At 33.3% G+C, this 19,856-nt stretch overlaps 3 protein-coding genes across 8 annotated transcripts; 1 reads left to right on the top strand and 2 right to left on the bottom strand.

The window, feature by feature from the left end:
* The first annotated feature begins 289 nt into the window (after nucleotides 1–289).
* LOC131629102 (choline monooxygenase, chloroplastic-like) lies at nucleotides 290–3,654 on the top strand. Its single transcript, XM_058899904.1, has 10 exons — nucleotides 290–631; nucleotides 1,246–1,291; nucleotides 1,524–1,659; nucleotides 1,907–1,981; nucleotides 2,071–2,283; nucleotides 2,384–2,479; nucleotides 2,581–2,693; nucleotides 2,827–2,920; nucleotides 3,353–3,403; nucleotides 3,503–3,654. The coding sequence occupies exons 1-10, from the start codon at nucleotides 346–348 to the stop codon at nucleotides 3,638–3,640; spliced, it is 1,248 nt and encodes a 415-aa protein (XP_058755887.1). The 5' UTR covers nucleotides 290–345; the 3' UTR covers nucleotides 3,641–3,654.
* Nucleotides 3,655–4,087: 433 nt separating this feature from the next.
* LOC131629072 (calcium-transporting ATPase 8, plasma membrane-type-like) lies at nucleotides 4,088–13,471 on the bottom strand. 5 transcript variants are annotated; one of them, XM_058899881.1, is made up of 31 exons: nucleotides 13,382–13,471; nucleotides 10,587–10,764; nucleotides 10,377–10,493; nucleotides 10,247–10,286; nucleotides 10,058–10,167; nucleotides 9,831–9,962; nucleotides 9,652–9,741; nucleotides 9,427–9,496; nucleotides 9,237–9,307; nucleotides 9,076–9,159; nucleotides 8,903–8,980; nucleotides 8,663–8,818; nucleotides 8,502–8,584; nucleotides 8,306–8,414; nucleotides 8,145–8,200; nucleotides 7,995–8,037; nucleotides 7,837–7,920; nucleotides 7,596–7,733; nucleotides 7,449–7,514; nucleotides 7,140–7,367; nucleotides 6,885–7,058; nucleotides 6,717–6,776; nucleotides 6,398–6,562; nucleotides 6,190–6,306; nucleotides 5,873–5,971; nucleotides 5,631–5,768; nucleotides 5,434–5,534; nucleotides 5,034–5,214; nucleotides 4,470–4,577; nucleotides 4,291–4,382; nucleotides 4,088–4,217 (listed from the first exon to the last, which is right to left on the bottom strand). In XM_058899881.1, exons 2-31 carry the CDS (start codon nucleotides 10,749–10,751, stop codon nucleotides 4,109–4,111), a joined length of 3,264 nt encoding a protein of 1,087 aa, XP_058755864.1. In that variant the 5' UTR covers nucleotides 10,752–10,764; nucleotides 13,382–13,471; the 3' UTR covers nucleotides 4,088–4,108. The 5 variants fall into 5 exon arrangements, with proteins under 5 accessions (XP_058755864.1, XP_058755872.1, XP_058755855.1 ...); XM_058899889.1 differs by having other exon boundaries at nucleotides 10,058–10,158; XM_058899872.1 differs by having other exon boundaries at nucleotides 6,717–7,058.
* Nucleotides 13,472–17,121: 3,650 nt separating this feature from the next.
* On the bottom strand, nucleotides 17,122–19,260 carry LOC131601370 (protein transport protein Sec61 subunit gamma). Of its 2 annotated transcripts, none has more exons than XM_058873171.1 (4): nucleotides 19,190–19,260; nucleotides 18,896–19,015; nucleotides 18,664–18,779; nucleotides 17,122–17,325 (listed from the first exon to the last, which is right to left on the bottom strand). In XM_058873171.1, exons 2-3 carry the CDS (start codon nucleotides 18,987–18,989, stop codon nucleotides 18,664–18,666), a joined length of 210 nt encoding a protein of 69 aa, XP_058729154.1. In that variant the 5' UTR covers nucleotides 18,990–19,015; nucleotides 19,190–19,260; the 3' UTR covers nucleotides 17,122–17,325. The 2 variants fall into 2 exon arrangements, with proteins under 2 accessions (XP_058729154.1, XP_058729162.1); XM_058873179.1 differs by lacking the exon at nucleotides 19,190–19,260 and adding an exon at nucleotides 19,138–19,185.
* Nucleotides 19,261–19,856: the final 596 nt, after the last annotated feature.

Here is a 19,856-nt window from a genome sequence, read left to right as displayed (position 1 = left end):
ATATTTTTTTCATATCATTCAAAAAATACTACACCATAAATAATGTACCCGTGCGATAGCACGGGTCTCTGACTAGTTTAATATTTAAAGGATGACTTGATAAGATACATAGTTGTCTGACAGTGTAAATATTACACTCTCACTGCACATCCCTTTTTTCTTTTTTTTTTAAAATTATTTTTCCTTTATAAAGTCCTTTATATTGACAAATCCTTTATAAATTATTTCCCTTAAAATAAAGAAAATGCAAAAGAAAAACAAAAAACAAAATAAAATTTGATTACAAGAAACTGTAACAAAACTGTTGTGTTTGTTCATGTTGATAGAAACACACACCAAAAGAGAATGCTTACGCAAATGGCGATGATCATGCAAGTCAAACCCTTTATCCCAAATCTCCGAAAGAGACAACCTCAAAACCACCTTAATTTTCCCAACAAACATTCAACAAGCCTCATTTGTTATTCTCTTATCAATTCAGATTCGGTTCTATCTCACACACTTGCTCACCACTTCAATCCAGAGATTCCCATAGAGAAAGCCGTTACACCTCCATCATCATGGTACACTGATCACTCTTTCTTCCACCTTGAGCTCGATCGCGTCTTCTACAGAGGCTGGCAAGCTGTGGGTCAGTTCAAGTTTCATTCTTTTTCCTTTTTGGGTATTTTCATTCTGCTTTCTTGTTCCTGCTGATGATAAAGAGGAAAACAAAAACATATTCATGATGTAGAATTTCAATTCAATCATTAGTTTCGTTGGTTTAGAATCTGAAATTATTCATTTGATTTTATCATGTATGTATGTATGTTTGTTTGTTATATGATTCTAAGGCTTGTATTTGGTATAACAAAAACTAAAATAAAGTCAAATTACTACTTTCATATAAGTAATAAGTTTTTTTTATAAGTCATCCTAGAATGCTTATGGAAATAAGCTAAAAAACACTTATGAACATGTCATAAGTTCTTCCAAATAGTCTTACATGTAGTTATGCAAGACGATAAGTTCAAATAAGCCAATTCAAACAGACCCGGAATGTTATATGACATGAACACATGTGGTTCGTGTCAAGTTGATTGCTAAGTAAGTAATATAATGCTTTTATTCATACTAAGTTCTTATGTTATCTCTATGGACTATGGTAGATTAACTAGACTAATCCTTGCATTTTGAGTTTTCCCCTCTTACAATTTGTCTTATGAGATTTTTTGACGGCCAAAAGTCTTCAATTTCATTTATTAGGATCGACAGAGCAGATAAAGGATCCTGGCGATTTTTTCACTGGAAGGTGGATTTTTTTTAAATAATATATGATCCGCTCTGTCTTCAATAGAAGTAAATAGATTTGATTCCAAGTTCTTTATTGTGTTTACATATGTTGTTAACATTGTTGTCTAATTGCAACTCCATTTGGTTCTTGGAAGGGGAAAAGGATATTTAGGAGTGACATATTAAGTTGTGTACACTATTTTCTTTTCTTCCGGATTTCTAAGAACCACATGGAGGACTAAATATTGCAGACTAGGAGATGTGGACTTTGTGGTATGCCGTGATGACACCGGAAATGTCCAGGCCTTCTACAATGTCTGTCGTCATCATGCTTCTATTCTTGCTTCTGGAAGTGGACAAAAGTCTTGTTTTGTCTGCCCTTACCACGTGAGGTTAATTACAGCATTAAGTATGCGTTCAAGCATTATTTTGGTTCTCTTTTTCCATGAATCCCCTTCTTTCTTATGTTATCATCCTTTGTGAGGTCGAAGACACAATTGTCAAGCTTCGATGAATCCCTTCACGGATAATGACTGTTACCATGATCTGATCCTTTTTCGTTTTAGTTTTCTATTTTCAATACCTCTTTTCTTGTTTTGAAAACTTTGATGCGAGAAGACAATTATTTTTGCAGGGATGGACATATGGATTAAATGGAGCGCTTCTTAAGGCAAATAGGATATCAGGAATGCGAGATTTCAACGTAAATGTATGCAGTTCTATTATATAGTAAGTTAATTATACAATGTATGTACAAAAGCAAAAGGGTTGGCTGATTTCTCTAACCATGAAGGATAGGATTTTGGTCTTATACCGATCAAAGTAGCTACGTGGGGGCCTTTTGTCCTTCTCAATTTGGAAAAGGAGAATCTTACTCAAGAGGAAGTTGATAGTCATAATGTAGCAAAAGAATGGCTTGGTAGCTCTTCAGAAATACTGAGTACCAATGGAGTTGATTCTTCGTTAAGTTATGTATGTAGACGTGAATACACCGTTGAATGCAATTGGAAGGTATGACCTCTCGTCTTACCTTATATTTATTATTGTCATTTTTCTTTATATGATTCATGAACGTGCTTAAAATTTGGTGGTTTTGGGTCTTTTTTTGTAGGTATTCTGTGATAACTACTTAGATGGTGGCTATCATGTGCCATATGCGCATAAAGACCTGGCATCTGGTCTTAATCTCGATTCCTATTCTACCACAGTATGCTTTTTACTGCAGCTCTTTTATAAATTCTCTTATGTTTACCTTCTAATGCATTGTATAGTGTATACCATGACAAATTGAATCATGTTATGAGTCAGTTGTTTGAAAGGGTTAGCATCCAAAGTTGTGAAGGAAGCTCAGGGAAAAGCGAAGATAGACTTGGAAGAAAAGCTATATATGCTTTCATTTACCCAAACTTCATGATTAATAGGTTCTTGCTTTATGATCTGTTAAACTTTTTTTTTTCTTCTATGCATGCTCTTGCTTAAGTATTGGCATCTTCCCCTAATTGTTTTGCAAATTAGCATGGTTTTTATAACTTGGGGTGCTTACATGCTTGATAGGTATGGACCTTGGATGGACACCAATCTTGTACTTCCACTAGGAGCCAACAAATGTCAAGTGGTTTTTGACTACTATCTTGAACCCTCGCTCCTGGTAATTTGTAGTTATCGCTAGGGTATGCAATATTAATCAATGCGAAGTTCAGTGGTTTGCTTTCGTATTTTGAATGACTCCATAAAAAAATACTATATTGAAAAAAAAAATTCAAGTCTCACATTGAATAGAATTTATAGAGGGACACTCCTCGCCTTAAAATCCGGTTTTGTAGGTTAGACCAAACTCAAATTCTAATATGATATCAGAGCCTATCTAAAATTCGTTGAGCCGTTGGCTTTTAAACCACTCAGATCACACTTTAGATGTCTAGTCCTAGACATCAGGGGTGTGTTATGTGTCTCATTTTTTATTTTTTATGAGTCAACTTCAAGAGTTACGACTTTAGAAGATAAATAGTTCAATACTTATTCGAACAATTAAGTCCATTCAAAAACCTTAGTGCCTGCTGACTTCTCTTTGACTGAGCAGGGTGACAAAGATTTCATAGAGAAAAGCTTACAAGACAGTGAGAAAGTGCAGGTACAAACATTTGTTTAGCAAACTCGATTGTAAATTTTCCTCAAGTTGCAACATACCTATTATTGTAAATTTGTAATGCATTTAGTAACTCATGAGCAGATAGAAGATATTGTGTTGTGTGAAGGTGTTCAAAAGGGCCTCCAATCTCCAGCGTATTCTGTCGGAAGATATGCTCCTAAAGTTGAGCAGGCCATGCACCATTTTCACTGTCTGCTGCACGAAAACCTGACAACATAAATCACGTCACTCACGATGGATAATAAATTACCGCAGCAACCAATAGGTGACTGTCTGAATTTGAAACCAATGCATGGTATGTAATTACTCTATCAGAGTGGATTTTATTTTAATCAAATATAATCTCTCGAAGTTGTTGTATATATCCAGTAATGTAGGCTCGTTTAACTTGCAATAGTAGTATAGTAGCTTTGGAATGAATTGAAAAAATTAATTGGAATTATCCTCCATTTCTAGCAGCTTGTCAAACATACGACATTAAACTATAAAATACACTCTAAAAAAGAGACTGACTGAAGTTCGTATCCTAAGCATAAAACAAATCAAACATTATCTGTTCAAAAAGAAACCTTTATCTACAACCAATTTTCTCGTATCAGCCAAATGCAGGTCATCTCCGATAAGAAAAGACGGTGAGGAGAGAGTGAACCAGAAAGATATCTATACTATACATTACTATTGAGAAGCTTAAGAATCCATCTTTCTTCTAGTTCTTCCACATTGAAATCTTCTAAAACAGTTATTCATGGGAGTCGTAGGTACTGGTATCAGTTTTCCAATCACTGCAAGAGGCCAGCTGCAAGCATTGGGAATAGAATGTTAAGAGCAAGTTGCATCATGCATTCAAGTGCATATGATAATCAACTGACCTGATAAATCCTATAAAAACACATATGAGCCACTGCTTCCAATTAAGCTTGACTGTTTTAGTGAAATTTCCAAGAAATTCAATGATGACAATCTGAAAAAAACACGGAAATTTTTTATTGCAGTCTCTACTTTCCTAAATAAAGTTAAACAACCACAGAGGACTTGTAGCAAGACTTACCTGGATTACTATAGTTAATCCCACTATCCCCATAAATAGATAGTTTTTGGTAACCCCCTTGAAAATGTTGAATTCATCTGGCTTTCGCGCGTTAAATTCATTAAATACCTGCAGTTTGGAAGAATATTTTTCTGTCATCATTGAAAAACAGAGAAACCAAATATGAAATGAAGAGGAGGACTTATGATAGAGACACGAGTACAAGAAATATAGGAAAAGGGCTATTATTGTAATAAAGAGTATGGTGAGGTTATTTGGTATATAATGAGTGGGGTAGGCTGCTTAGTTGGCAAGTTTGTTATGCCTCTTAGTAGTATATCGAGTGAGGCCAGGGAGGGTGAGATTATTATGGAAGATTATAGTTTGTTATGGACAGTTGGCGTAGTGTCTCTGTAGGAGCTTTGCTCTGTGGTCATTAGGATATTCATCCTCTTGCATTTACTTTTCTTTTCCAGAAATAATACACTACTTTCCATTTTGGAGCATTTTAAATTCATTTCTTATATATTCTGTGTTTTTATCCATTAATTCCTATATCTCGAATTCGGGTTCCTAACAACTTACTTGACATAGAACAAATGCATTGAATATTATAGTGTTCTTCACTTTGACAGCATAGGCGTTGATCTCGTGCCTTAGACTCAGTATGCTCCTGCCTTGGAAATTGAGTATAAGCAAGACAGAAACTTGGTACATAGCCTGTATTAGCAGATTCCTCCACATAATATTTGTTACAAGAGGATCTCTGAAAAATAAACAAGATAGAATCAATTTCGTAACACAAAAAAGATTGAAGCATAAAGTCAACACCATCTGATGTTTTGGTAATGGAGCTTCAAACTCCGTAGGTCCTTTTTTCGTGAATGCATTAAGTGAACCTATGCAAACATGAAGAATTCGCTAACAAAACTTATGATCCACTAAACCAAGTTCGAAACCAAAAAACAGAAGAAACATGATTGACCTTCTACCAACTGGAAGCTGATCCATAAGGTGATCTGTTGGTGATTCAGTTGCCAAGGCTAGTGCTCCTAGAGTATCCATGATTAGATTTACCCAAAGAAGCTGTTGACAAAGCAAAAGCAATAAAGAAATAGAGTCATAAGGTTGGCCTTTTGCGACTGCGAGCACAAACCAGCGAGTGACAGACAGAGAGCAAACCTGTACTGTATTTAGTGGGACATCGCCAGTGGAAAATGAAGCAATGACATTTATAACAAGAGCTGCTATATTGATTGTAAGCTGAAACTGGATAAATTTCTGAATATTTGCGTACACAGATCGCCCCCATTTAACAACCTGCATCGGTCCAGAAAATTGAAAGGTACACGAATTATGCTTCAAACATCAATTTTATAACAGTTCAAAATCAAAATCCCCCAAAATAAGAACTGAGCACTAACCTTCACAACAGAAGCAAAATTGTCATCCAAAATAATGATATCAGAGCTCTCTTTAGCAACTTCTGTTCCTTGAATGCCCATTGCAAGACCTATATCAGCCTAGACTCCAAAAAGTATACAATTTCAAAAAAAAAAACTAGGTTTGAATCAGAAAATGTGTGTTAGACCAACAGGTTCAAACTGTGAATATTAGATTGACATATCAGTAACATATTTGGCATCGGTTACAATCATGACTCATCTGGTGCACCATGACAATTATTCAAATTATAAACATGATCGACTGAATCCAAAAACATGAAAAATGCTGTACAAACCTCATGCAGTGCTGGAGCATCATTTGTTCCATCCCCGGTTACGGCCACAACATGCCCCTTCCTCCTCAATGCTTGCACAAGCAGAAGCTTGTCATTAGGAGACGACCGTCCCATAACCTATTACATTGAATTCAAACCTCATCTCACTTGTCCACTTGTCAATGATATATCACTAAAGCTGTTATAGACTATAGTAGTTCGATTATACCGAGATCTTTTCAACAATGTCTTCTCTCTCTTTGTCTGACAAGGCTCGAAATGTTTTTCCTTCAATGATGTTTGGCTCTGTAGCATCCGCCAATGAACCAAGTATTCCACATTCCACAGCAATTGCTTTTGCAGTTTTAACATTGTCACCAGTGACCATTTTTACCTAGAGTTAGAGGTGATAAGTTACTGCCATTGAACCATGCATGGATTAATTTCAGGACAAACTTCTAAGTTTTCTCATTTACTTGTTTCTCAAGGAAACAAAATTTTAACAAATAGTCATTTTATGTTTTTAAGATCTTCACATATCTAAATACCTTAACACCAGCTTTTTGGCAAAGGTGCACTGCATCTTTGACGCCAGGTCGACAAGGATCCTGCATTTCGATACATAATTTACAAGGAATGGATCCTTCAAGAATGGTTATGGATTCTAAAAAAGACAAAGATGACATTATAGTATTAATTCTGGAGGAAATACATACCTTCAGACCGACAATAGCCAGTAAAACAAGATCGTCCTCTGGTAATGACCAGCAAGCAAGTTCTTCTTCGCCGGTTGGAATGTTCTCCGTTTTATCTAATAGTCTATATGCAATGGCAACACAACGTAGACTATTGGCAGCCATATCTTCTATGACATTTCTCAAAACTGTCATCTGCAAGCCAATAAGTTTTAACTTAAAAGAACTCTCAAGAATTATTGAAGATTTAGACTGAAAATCACAATGTTCTCAAACCTTTTCTTCATCCATATCCACCAACTGATCATTTATATCAAAATACCGAGTACAGCTGGCAAGAACTATCTCAGCAGCACCTTTCCAATGTATATGGATTTCAGCGTCGGGCTGCAAAGAAGGTATTACCATTTGTAATGCTACTCCGCCTCTTTTCTTGTCCGAGTTGAATGGAAAAACATGTACGATTGATGATTCTGATCTGGTAGCCTCAAAATCCATCCCAAGCTGAGATTCAATATGATAGTCAATAACTATATGTGGAGACATAAAGCTCGGTGAAAAGAAAATCCAAGCTTAAAAATAGACCTGAAATCCCCAATGTAAAATTGCCTTTTCTGTTGGTGATCCAGAAACCTCAACACCATTGCCACTCTTCAAAGTGCAAAGAACATAATTATACATAAATGGAAATTGTTATAGAGGCAGAGTGGGGGAAAAAAATTTGTAGCACACCTCAGGTACAAAAACACTTCCATTAGTGTTCTGTGCAGCACCTTCAATCAGCAAAGAATAGAGGATAGGAGATAGCTGCGACTTATCGTTAGGAGGTATAATCTTCTTCCCACTAACACATGCCTCAACAACACTCATCTGTCTCAAGAAAATAAGTGTTGTTAAATAGCGGCAATAACGCTATAGCCTAGTAGAATTTGAACGAATCGTTAATGTTCTGGTTTAAATACTGCATCAAAACCTGATTCATTGTCAATGTTCCAGTCTTATCACTGCAAATAGTTGTGGCTGATCCCATTGTTTCACAGGCAGAAAGCCTCCTCACCTGCAATCAATGTGATGTATTATATTGAGCTTCACAATCGAAATTCAAGGAAAGTGCAAACAAAATGAACATACCAAAGCTTTATCTGCCATCATTTTTTTCATTGAGTAAGCAAGTCTACAAAATAATTGACATAAAAAAGTGTTACTAGGGAGAAATAAGATCTGGAAGGAAAAAAGTAAAAAGTAAAACTAGAAGTTCAGATTTTAATTCGTAAAACTTACGTTAAGGTAACAGCTAAAGGAAGTCCTTCGGGTACTGCAACCACTACAATGGTGACCTTCATATTCAAGGAGTCACAATCATCTCAGATATTGAATTTAAATTGTGGCACTATGCAAGTACATGCATGTACTTGCAGTCTAATTCTGATCGATGCACGTACCGCAATAGTGGCTATCTTAACTACTCCATTAATAGCATCCCCGACCGAGGTCTTTCCCGCTATAAATTGAACACTTCCATCGGGATTTTTAGTGTGCCCGGAGAAATATCTATGCATAAACAGATTACCATCTCAGAGACACGTACCGTAAAAACAACCAGGTTATATCGAATCTTACAAAGAAGCAGATGGAAACCTGGCGAGTAACACAACTAGAACAATTATAGCCACAGCGAGGCCAGCGATACCGATGAAGGTAGCGAGACCATTCAAGCGAACCTATTTTAAGAACTCATAGATCAACAGACAATATAATTAAAGGAACAACGGTGAAACCTGATGTGAAATAGGATAAACCTGCAAAGGTGTTTCTTCACTAGTGTCTTCTGAAATGCTAGTCATTAGAAGCCCCCATTCGGTATTAATACCGACAGCGGTTACTAGCATAGTGCCGCTTCCGTCTGCAACTTTACATCCCGACATCAAAAAAGGTTCCTTAGAATGCTTATTGACCTGAAAAAAAAAGAAAAATCATTGTCAACTTAGAGAAAGAAAACCATAGTTATTCTTCTCTACATGGTAGAGATAAACACTTACGATCTTGCTCTCCCCGGTCATACTTGATTCATCAACTGCAAGAGAGTGACCGGTGATCAAAATTCCGTCGGCAGGAACCTAGAATTAATCAGTTAAGAACTAAATAGTTAGAAGCAAAAACAATCATTAGGTACAATAGGAAATTTTTCTAAAAGATAAACTCAGGTACCTACCTGGTTACCGATATTGAGTGGTATAACATCACCTACAACAACATCATATATGGAGATCTCGATTCTTCTTCCATCTCTAATAACCTTTTCAAGCACAAATCAAAACATAATAAGGTTAAAAATATGATAAATTTGTAGCTAAGCCAGAAAAACACACAAACCTGCAAATGTATGTTTCTTTTATGCTCATTTAAGTCATGAAACTGAAGAGATTGTTTGTAATCGGTTATCGCTACCAATAAAAAGGAGGAGAAACAAATGCGGATAATGTGAGAATCGCTAGATATATAATTATTGTGACAACATTCACAATAAACGGCAAAAGTCTATACCAAGGCCAAAAATTAATACCTGTAACAGAAATAACAAGAATAACTGCAAAAGCAATGCTTCCGCCATCATACCATCCTTCCTTAATACCCTGAAACAGAAAAGTCATCCATCGGCATGAAGGCTTATATTTTAGGATAGAATATTTCATTCTTGTCTTTCGCTTTTCTTCTCTAAATTCATTATTTTGTTAAGTTGTTAGTTTCTAGAAATACCTTGCAACTCAAGAAAAGCTCATGATCTCACCTCAGATTTTATCCCAAGTGCTAATGAAGCCACCGCAGCGACCATTAAAACAATCAAGGTCAGATCCTTGCAAGCATCCCAGATAAACATCTATTGAAGGCAACCGAAAACAAAGACATAAGTATAATACTCCGATTAAAAGAGAATCATCAAATAATCAACATCCGTCGAAATTTTACCAAAAAGTTTTGTCCTTTCTTTCGAGGGTAGTTGTTGGAACCAAATGCATTCCTTCGGATTACCAAGTCAGCTTCATCGCCTTTAGTCCCCTTATCTAAATTGGTTTTCAACAAATTTGACAACCCTATAACCTTATAAATTCAGAAGAAACTTGTGAATTTATATGAAGTTATGATACTAATTAATGTCATTACCGAGTTAAGAAAGTTGTTTTTGGCACACTTACCCCTCCATAATCCTTTAGAGCATTTGTATCATGCTCTCTTGAGATTGAAGAAAGTTGCTCTTGTCCTATTGAAAATTCTCCATTGGAGCTTGAAGGAAGTACTATGGTTCCTAATCATAGCAGTTAAAAGTGTTAGTTCATCAATATTGTACCGAAATTTCGAATATGTTAAGAAATTTTAGTTCTCACTGTTTGTGTTCTTCGCAGCTTCCTTGAAACGATATGCAGCCTGGTAGAGAAAAATAATCAACAAGTCAGTGCACTTAGCAAGTGTAACATGAGCAATAATAAGAAATAAAATCAACCAAAAGAACCGAACTTGAATGGCTCGTATATGAACTATAATCTTCCTCAGTATTTGCTTCCTCTCCTCTTCTTTCTTCAAGTCCAAGGTGTAACGAAATCGACGAGAAGCATTAAGCACGAGTGCAGCTTGCTAGAAAAACAAAATGAGAGACTCACAAGATGTTCAAAATAGTAACCAAAGATCCCAAAACTTGAGTGAGTTGGCTGTTGATATGAAACTTACCCTCCAACGCTTGAGTCGTTGGATGGAAGCATCCTTTGTTCGGCTAATATCAAATGGATCCGTTGAGTAATCTTCGCCATCCACATCAGCAGAACAGGTAATAGCATTGAGAGAACCGGACTCTAAGTCACGATGTGCCGGAGGAGAATCCTTTGACGAAGTCATAGTTTCCAGGAACCTGTCGCCGAAATGATGCCAAGTATTACATTATGCTTATATACTGCTAATCCATAGGCAAATTCTGAAAACTCCATTCATGATACATTCACCATGCTTAATAAAATATCCAAAAAGAGAATATATGTGATCTCTTTAAACTGATATAGTTTTCCACATTGTTGAATATTTAGATGGCTTGCCTTTTAGTTTTTTAAGATGCTTTTTGCTTTTGCATGTGTGCATATATATATACAAGAAGAATAACTAGTACACAAAAATGCACTAACTTGTAGCACAATCTCCACAACACATATGCTCCAAGTCCCACTTCTAAATTAAGTGTAACTTTATGTCTAACTTGACCTTTTCGAAATTTTGATCTAGCCTATTAGCTTGTTTAAAGGGTTTGTCCTTGTTTACAATAAAGAATAATTTAATTTGTTAATAGAAAATGAAAGGAGTTGAATTAGATTTACTTGAATGAAAGTGAGTCGAACTTAAACACAGTCGAATGCGAGTTAGACTAATCTTTCTTAAGCATGTTTCGTATAAATCCGTTTAAGTTTAAGAAGATTGTGAGAGTGTCAGAATTAGTCAAAGGTACTTGAATCTTGAAATTTAGCAATATGAATTGAAACTTCTCGAGTTAGCATTAAACTCAAGGACTTCAAAAATACCGATGATTTTAAACCCCATAAACGATATTGTAAAATTTTTGTTTTTGAAAGACAATTTTTCAGCAGCCATATTTCCATTATGAACATAGAGATATTTTTGGTAGTCATGCCCCTCAAAAACATTTAGCGCTAAAATTTTTGGCGGCATTTGGATTGGATTCGAAAACTGTCTAAAGTGAGAAAATTTTCAAAAATTGATAGTTTATGCTATCGAAAATAACCATAATGGCTAGCTTGTGACTTAGCAGCGGTTTGGAGCAGAGTTAGAAATAACGATAATAACTAGCAAAGTGGGACTCATATAAAGAAGATAGAGAAAACAAAAGTGATAAAGAAACATCTGAAGTTGCATGTGATAGTGATATTTATATTATTTATGATGATAATTTCATAAATCTTATATGTCAAGATTCAGTTTGAATTATTGGTTTCAGACAGGGCCGGTCCTGACTTTTTAGAGGCCCAGGGCAAATATAAAAAATGGACCCTTAAAAAAAATAACAAATAATCAAAAAATTTAGTTATAAATAATATTAAAATTGTTAATTTTTTAATATATTATTGTAAAATGAATTTATTAATTTATCTTTTAAAAAAAACTATCAATAATTTAAATTAAGTTTATCTAATGTTTATTTTTTTTTTCGATATTAAGAGAGTAGAAATTATTAGTAATAATTACATAGAGATAATTCTTTTTAATTGCTTTTATAACTGATGTGATGTAGTAGTATTAAAAAAGTTGAATTAATTTAAAAAATTATAAAATCTTATGAATATTGTGTTAATAAAATAAAATTTAACAATATATTTTTTTATAAAACAAGGGCAAACCACTATAATTATATGATAATAAAATTTAATATAAAGAAATAAAATAAAAAAGGTTAATAAAATTAATATTATATATATAATAAAAAGTATAAAGGAGTAGTTAATAATCAAATTATTTAGTTCAAATGGTATGGTAATATATGCAAACTTTTAAGATAAAGTGACTTAATTCAACCTGTAAGACTCGAACTAGAAACGTGCACTTAAAGATCAATATTTCTATCCGCTGCACCATAAAGACTATACGTTCTAATATTCCCGAACACGGTATATATAATAATGTTTCGTAACAATTCCTAGAGCCCACAAACAAATTTTTGAGGCCCTCTCTTTTTTGAGGCCCTGGGCTGAGGGCCTGCTTGCCCGGGCCCAGGGCCGGCCCTGGTTTCAGATCATCGTACCATGATACTCTTAGATGTGATTTCTTCTTTAATGCAAGTGTTTAAAGAGAAAAAGAAAGGAAATTAACATGTGCTAGAGAAAATAATGACGGTGAATATAGAGGTCCATTTGAAGAGTAGTTCAAAGAACATATAATCAAACGTGAGAAGATAATTTCAAAGATGCCTCAATACAATGGAGTTCCAAAGATAATGAATCTTACGATTAATGACAAAATTAAGTGCATTCCCTCTCATGCAAAATTATTGAAAGTCTATTAGAGTGAATCGTAGTGAATTTGATCCATGTTTCTCCCTCCGTTTCACTTGATGGGATATTAGAAGGCTCAACCAAAATACAAGGAAGGATTAGTTTTGAAAGTATATAATCGGAGGATTGGTATTGAATTTGAAAAAAAATATATTCTTGCTTGTGGTAAAAGATGACTTCTATTTGAGTTGTGCTTGGATTTGCACCCAGCATGAAGCTCAAGGCTCAATAACTTGATGTGATTAAAGATTTTTCTTAATAGAAAATTTTCTATAATAGTTTAAGAGAAATTTGTGTTGTTGACATTCAAATATTAGTTGGACATAACAACATTAACAAGTATACCAAATTATTATAAGTGAGTGAACATATCAATTTTTCAGTGAACAAGTATAACATATTACTATAAGTAAGTTAACATATCAATTTTTCATATTTATTTTTCCAAATATGAAAAGGCTATACAATACTTACACTGATGAAGTTCTACTTCAAACTTTCAGAAGAACATAAAAGCACACGTACGTATATGGAATAAAGTTTAGAATGTGCAGTGTCCAAGTTCTATATGCATCATAGAAATTAGAAACAACTTATATTTATACTGGTTCTTGATTTTTCTGTCGTCAACATCGGTCAGGATTGAAGGAAACTTCTTGGAAATTCATGTCGGAGCTATAATAGCCTATTATTATTCTGGCCCCATATGGATATATTTGTTTTCTTATATCTAGATAATTGTGTAATTGTAGTTTAGATGATTTTAATCTATAAATGGAAGCAAATGAGGAAAAAGGACTATATCCTTTCTAAGCCAAACATAATTAGTAGTGAAAACCATCAATAAGATGTTTATTTCTTTGATAGTTTATTTCTGTATGTATGGTTTAATTACGTACAGAAGAAAGTTCTTAGTAATTTCACTAAAACATCTATTCGTGGAGTGTTTAATATAGAACATATTTAAGTGAATTTTAATATATTTTTTAAGTAAATTTCAATCATTCTTATTTTATTTTTTATTTATTATACAACTTATTTTTCATTAAAAAAAGTTATAAGAGTCTATTTTTTTTATTTTTTTTAAATGTTCATATTAGATACTTTTGACTTTCTAACATGCTTTGAATATTTTACAAAAAAGTTTAAAAGATCATGCATAACAATATATTGTTTCTTCTAGGTTTAGTGACGCAGTTTGTTGCTTTTTTGTCATACATTCATATCTATATAATATTTATGTTTTAGGTAGGCCAATCAATCCAACATGATCGGCTCAAATTCGAGGTCCAATTCAATTAAAGAGGAAAATGATGGAAGAAGAATTAAAACCTATACATGTGAATAAAGGATTGAGAGTTGTAGTTGGTGAAGCTTGGAAGGAGGTTCATTCTGAGCTTGATGAAGGTTTTTAGATGAAGGTTGTGGAAGAGAAAATATTTGAAAAAGATGAGAGGAATGGATGAACCCCTCTTTATAAGAATTTGAAAGTAAGGCCTAGGAGAAATGAGTAACCTTTCATTAGGTACATCAATAATTACAAAAAGATTCCTCATGTCTCTGACACGTGCAAGGAACTTAGGCCGATTTGACTTCCTAAAACAATCTCATCATTAGTTTTATTTAACGATGTGCATGTGTTTACCTATGATGCTTAAAGAATCACCTCAATTGATGTTTGGGGACTCACCTCAAGTGACACTTGAGGGACTTGCCCAAAGGATGATTTTAATTGCCTTGCAGGGGTAGCCCAAACGTGAAAATTTTAGGTGATTAAAGTAAATCACTTAGTCCTTTACAAGCTCTCGGGCTTGAGGGACCTTGTATCAATATAATTATATTGAACCCTATATTGAGATAAGGTTACCAAGCCTAGAAGAAAAAGTCCTAAATGAAACGACACAAAGCTCATTGGTGGTGAGTCAATACCACTGGAGTTGGTCAGTCCGTCCCTCACCCACTTATAAAACATACGGAATAATGTGCCCTTACACAATGATATAAAAATATCATTCGAAGGGGAAAGTCATGTTCTATATCATAATAGGGTGAATAACAACTTCCACGTCTCACACTCCTATGAGAATAGTATGATAGCCATTCTCTGAGTTCTAAGACACATGCCCAAGAGATTTCTATAAATAAATACCTCGGTCATGGGATTGAGAAGATAGATCAATTGATTCATCGAAAAACCATATACACGAAGCTTTTTACCATTCTGCATGAACATAGTCTAAGCACCTGAAACAACCCTAAAACATCACATAAAACCTTTCATTCAAATATAGGATTACTCTAATTGTAGGTTTTTAGCAAGTACATAAAATATCTCAAAAAGAAAATGTTATGTTGAAAATTTAAAATCAAATCAAAAGTGTTAGAGGAAAAAATAATAATCAATCAGTACAAGTAGATATGTTGATAGAATCAAGTCTGATGATAAAGCAAACAAAACGAATAGAGAGGAAAAGTAAATATAATATAAAACATTAGGATTGAAAATGTCTTGCAAGAGTTTGAGAAAAGTTTTAACAAAAAGTTTTTTTTTTTTTAAATTAAATAGAAGATGAATGCTAAAAACACTCTTTTCAACACTCTTTTAAATATTATTTTTTTATTGAATGAAATACATGTGAGTGTCTTTCATTTTAAAAATAGATTTCACATAAAGTTTTACAAGAGTTTGAGAAAAATTCCCAAATTTAAATGAGAATAAAAAATCCTCAAAATTTATTCCACTAAAAAAAACTATTAAAAACATGTAAATTTTTTAATATCAAGAATCTTTTTTTTATTAATTGCAGAAAATATCCATTAAATATCAATTGATTTCGTTGTCCTAGAAAAAAATATCACAAATTTTTTAAATTGATTTCGATGTCCTTAAAATATATCAACCGGTTATTTTAAATGAATATCTCATATTTGTTTAAATTTTATAAAAATCTTAATTAAATACCACACACAAAAATTATCATAATATTTTTTAAATCCTTTAAAATGGCAATCACATGTACCCCCATTTAATACATTTGTTATTCAAAATATTTGCTAGACAAAAAACAGCCTAAGATTTAGAAGAAGAATATGTTTCTCAACCAGGACAGAGGTATCTAATGTGAAGGTCAGCTTCATCTAAGGGCTTACAAACTTGTTCCCAAGAGTAAAAACAAAAAATTACATTATAGTCTTAAAAGACCCCAGAAATTAATTTTGGACTCGCCGCAGATTTCCTTATGCCTCATCCTATGATAATGTCTTCTACTTGTCAATAGCAACTACACAAAGTCTTAAGTGCCAATGAGCTTCATAATGTTGCTTAATATGCAAAGTTGTAAGCTGAAATTGAATATATCATAACTCATAAGTATGATGTTACAAATTACTTCAGAGTTGTAAGGTAAGAATTGAAACTTGACTTTCAAGAGATGAGAGCAAATGTTGAAGCCATCAATCACTCTTTGGAGCTCTAACTCATGATCTCCAATTCCACTCTTGCTTTGCATGCAATCGTCAGTGGCCTCAAATATCATAGCATTTAAATATAAAATTAAATTAAATTTTTCTTTGGTTTTGTCCCATTAAAAATGAGAGCTATTAAATTATATTTTGCAGCGCACACACAGTGAAAAGTGAAAACCAACAAATCATTTGTCATTAGTGGTTGCAATAGTACTCATCTCCGGCGTCATCATTAGTGATCGCAATTGTACTCATCTCCCGCTTCTGGGATAGATGTGGGTTTGTGGATTTTCCACCATGTATCCAAACATAGCAATAATAAATTTCAATTAATTGATAATTTTTTTTCAATTAATAGATAATTTTTTTATTATAAATGCAGGCAAACAGATACGAATATGGGTACTTAGTTACCCATATGGTAGGGATACAAACGTTGATGCCCACGCGAATATGAACTCAGGTACGAGAATTTTTTCAAACCATAGATATGGGAATGAGTACTACAGTACACTACCTAGACCCTCCCAATTGTCATTCCTATTTGTCATTTAGAATCCAAACTTAATATTATAAATAATCTGATAAAATGTGATAAGCTGATCCGATTCTGGTTCAGCAATGGCTAACTAAATATAGTTAGCACCAAGAATCCAGTCTTTTGGATCCGTGCTGGAAAAGATTTGCAAGATGTTCAAAATAACTAAAAAGCAATTATGAGAAAATAATCAAAACCGATGTACAACTCCTTATCTTAACTTTTTCCTCCTTGAAAAATGGGTCAAAATTCTAACACATGGAAAAATGTAATTTTACATGTTAAACTGTAATGTTTCAGAAAAAAGAACTATGGAAAAACCAATACAAAACTAAAATTAAATGCACTGAATGTTCTATCTGCCTCCTTATGCTTCACAGCTTGAATTCCTGAGGCGATTGTAGTTTCCTTTATCCTGCACAAATAACCAAGAGTTATGTACATCATTTATTACACACAATTTGCTCAAAACACGAATTTCAAATCCTTTATGCCATATGATACGGTTTCTCCTGGCGTTCAATATCAGCAATCAAGTAATTAGAGTATCAACTCAATGTAAAGAACAATCGGTTCAAAACAGACCAAATAAAGATAAACACTATAAATTACAGAAAGAGCCAGAGTCATTACACAAGCTCGTAACAAACAGATAAGTCACTAAGAAATTAATTAGACATAATTTCTTGTACATGTATCAATGCAGTAACTGCATCTTAATGTTTACAATATATAGTGAATCAGTGATCAACTGATTACAACTCGGCAGTTTTCAAATGAGTGATAACATCTTACTGTCACAAACATGTTTATTTAGAAAAAGCAGAAGTAGATTTAAAACAAAAAATGCATTTCTATCGTTGATTTTACAGAAAAACTCAACATCAAAAAGCAATACCAACATTACAAACCAAAACCAATGAAGAGAAAGTCACCAACTAATCATAACTAGAGCAAACTAAAACGATACACTGTAAGCACACATGCAAACCCTCTTTACTATTGTTAATCATGCAAAAATCTTACAAGCAAGGACAAAGCATGGGTTTCCAACAATTACAACATTCGAGTAATTCATCCTTCAAATTAAAGGAATTTAAAAATTTAACCACAACAACCAAGCCATATCCCACTAAGTGGGTTCGGCTACCTGAATTAAATTTCTTCATAAAGTTCTATCTAAGTCCATGTTTCTATCCAATTCATTAATGTTGAGATTTTTTTAATAGTTTCTCTTATAATTTTTTTAAGTTTGATTTTTCTTCATCTAATCTACTCTTCTTACAACAAAATCTAAAGGTCTTCAATCTACATCCTATCATCATAGGAGCCAATCCATCAAATATGTCCTTCAACTTAAAGGATCTTAAAAATTTAACAACAACACCAAGCATTATCCTACTATGTATGATCTGTTACATGAATCAAATTCCGCCATAATGTTCTACCATGTTTCTATCAAATTCGTTAATCTCAAAATCTTTAATAGTTTCTTATAGTTTTTTCAAGTCTACCTCTACCTCTACCTCAAATTGTTTGATTATTATCTATCTGGTCTACTCTTCTTACAACAGAATTTAAAGATCTTCTATCTACATGACCAAACCAACTAAGCCTATTTTTCACCATCTTTGCAAAACAAAAACTAAATTTATAGTTTCAACATGACGAGATAACAAACAGATTATCTATGAAGCCAAAATGAGGAAATGAAATATCAAATAAAATATATAGCAAAGGAATATAACTTTACCTAACCAGATCCAACGATGATGTTGTTAATAGGAATGAAAATCAGCTTGACGAAAAAGCCAACAAATCCCATCACAACGAAACCAATAGCAGTTCGCACCGCAACCTTGGAGAATTCTACAATACAAAACACATAACAATAAAAACAAAGATCCATAACACAGATTCAATTTTCAAATCAAGTAAGCATCAAACGAAGATCACATAGGAATGAAATAGATCTAGAGTTTAACCTTTGCGATCTGGTTTGTGGCAGCGCTTGACGAGCCTGACGCTGTCCTTGGCGAATTCTCTGAGAGGATCGAAGACAGAATCAATGGCGTCCATTTTCTCTTTCGCTTTGGAGTTTCGATCTGAGAATTGAAATAGAAGAAAAATCAAGATCGGAATAAAGAAAACAGATCAACGATCGATTGAAAGAGAAAAAACCCTAATTATTGAAGTTTGAAAAACTAAATAGAAATCAAAGATGAACCAATGATCGATAAATCGAGAGAACGCGGAAAATTTAACAATTGAAGTCTTACTCTGTGTGCTAAGGATTTCTTCTCTATGCAACGAAGATTTATGAATATTGATATATAGTTTTGTAAAGGAATTTAATTCTCAATCAATAATTAAAAACGTTTATATTAACATTATTATTTATTTATTAAAATATTTTTAATTTTATTTTTAATATTTTAAAAATATTCATTTTCTTTTAAAGGCTAAATGTAGTGTTGTCAGTGTAAATTTATGTAATAGAATTATAATATTCAGTTATATTTTATCAGTATTTTAAAATTAAAAGCGTAATTTGGCGGGATATACGTATGTGATTGGTTGGCAGTGTAAAAATATTTTAAACGGTAAGTGATACTCTTTTTTCTTTTTTCTTTTATGTGTTCTTCTCTTTTATTTTTATTAATTTATTATAATTATTCTCTATTTTTAAACAAAATTATTTTTTATTTAATATAAATTAGATTTAATTAGTGACGAAGGCATTTAACTTAATTTTAGATTTTACTTTAATTATTTATCTAATATCTTTTTTGTTTAAGTTGGAAAAAATGTTAACTTGTGTGATGTGGCATGCCTTTACCAAAATCCTTCTTTGTCGCGTCTTTTCCGACCACGATTTGAAAGTCTGAGCTCATAAGCAACCAATTCCCTACTGGGAACTTCGGTTGGGATAACTCTAAATCGTGG

The sequence above is a fragment of the Vicia villosa genome, linkage group LG1, assembly GCF_029867415.1.
Source record: "Vicia villosa cultivar HV-30 ecotype Madison, WI linkage group LG1, Vvil1.0, whole genome shotgun sequence".
NCBI lineage: Eukaryota > Viridiplantae > Streptophyta > Magnoliopsida > Fabales > Fabaceae > Vicia > Vicia villosa.
Note: the sequence above shows the minus strand (reverse complement) of the source record. Positions and strands in the feature narration are given on the sequence as shown.

Coding starts and splice junctions, on each gene's coding strand:
- LOC131629102 (XM_058899904.1), top strand. CDS start 346: ATGCTTACGCAAATGGCGATGATCATGCAAGTCAAACCCTTTATCCCA. Junction 632..1,245: donor CAGAGGCTGGCAAGCTGTGG/GTCAGTTCAAGT, acceptor TTCATTTATTAG/GATCGACAGAGCAGATAAAG. Junction 2,694..2,826: donor CCAAACTTCATGATTAATAG/GTTCTTGCTTTA, acceptor CATGCTTGATAG/GTATGGACCTTGGATGGACA.
- LOC131629072 (XM_058899872.1), bottom strand. CDS start 10,751: ATGACTTCGTCAAAGGATTCTCCTCCGGCACATCGTGACTTAGAGTCC. Junction 10,168..10,246: donor AGCTGCGAAGAACACAAACA/GTGAGAACTAAA, acceptor TGCTATGATTAG/GAACCATAGTACTTCCTTCA. Junction 8,038..8,144: donor CCTTTAGCTGTTACCTTAAC/GTAAGTTTTACG, acceptor ATTATTTTGTAG/ACTTGCTTACTCAATGAAAA.
- LOC131601370 (XM_058873171.1), bottom strand. CDS start 18,989: ATGGACGCCATTGATTCTGTCTTCGATCCTCTCAGAGAATTCGCCAAG. Junction 18,780..18,895: donor CCACAAACCAGATCGCAAAG/GTTAAACTCTAG, acceptor TTTGTATTGTAG/AATTCTCCAAGGTTGCGGTG.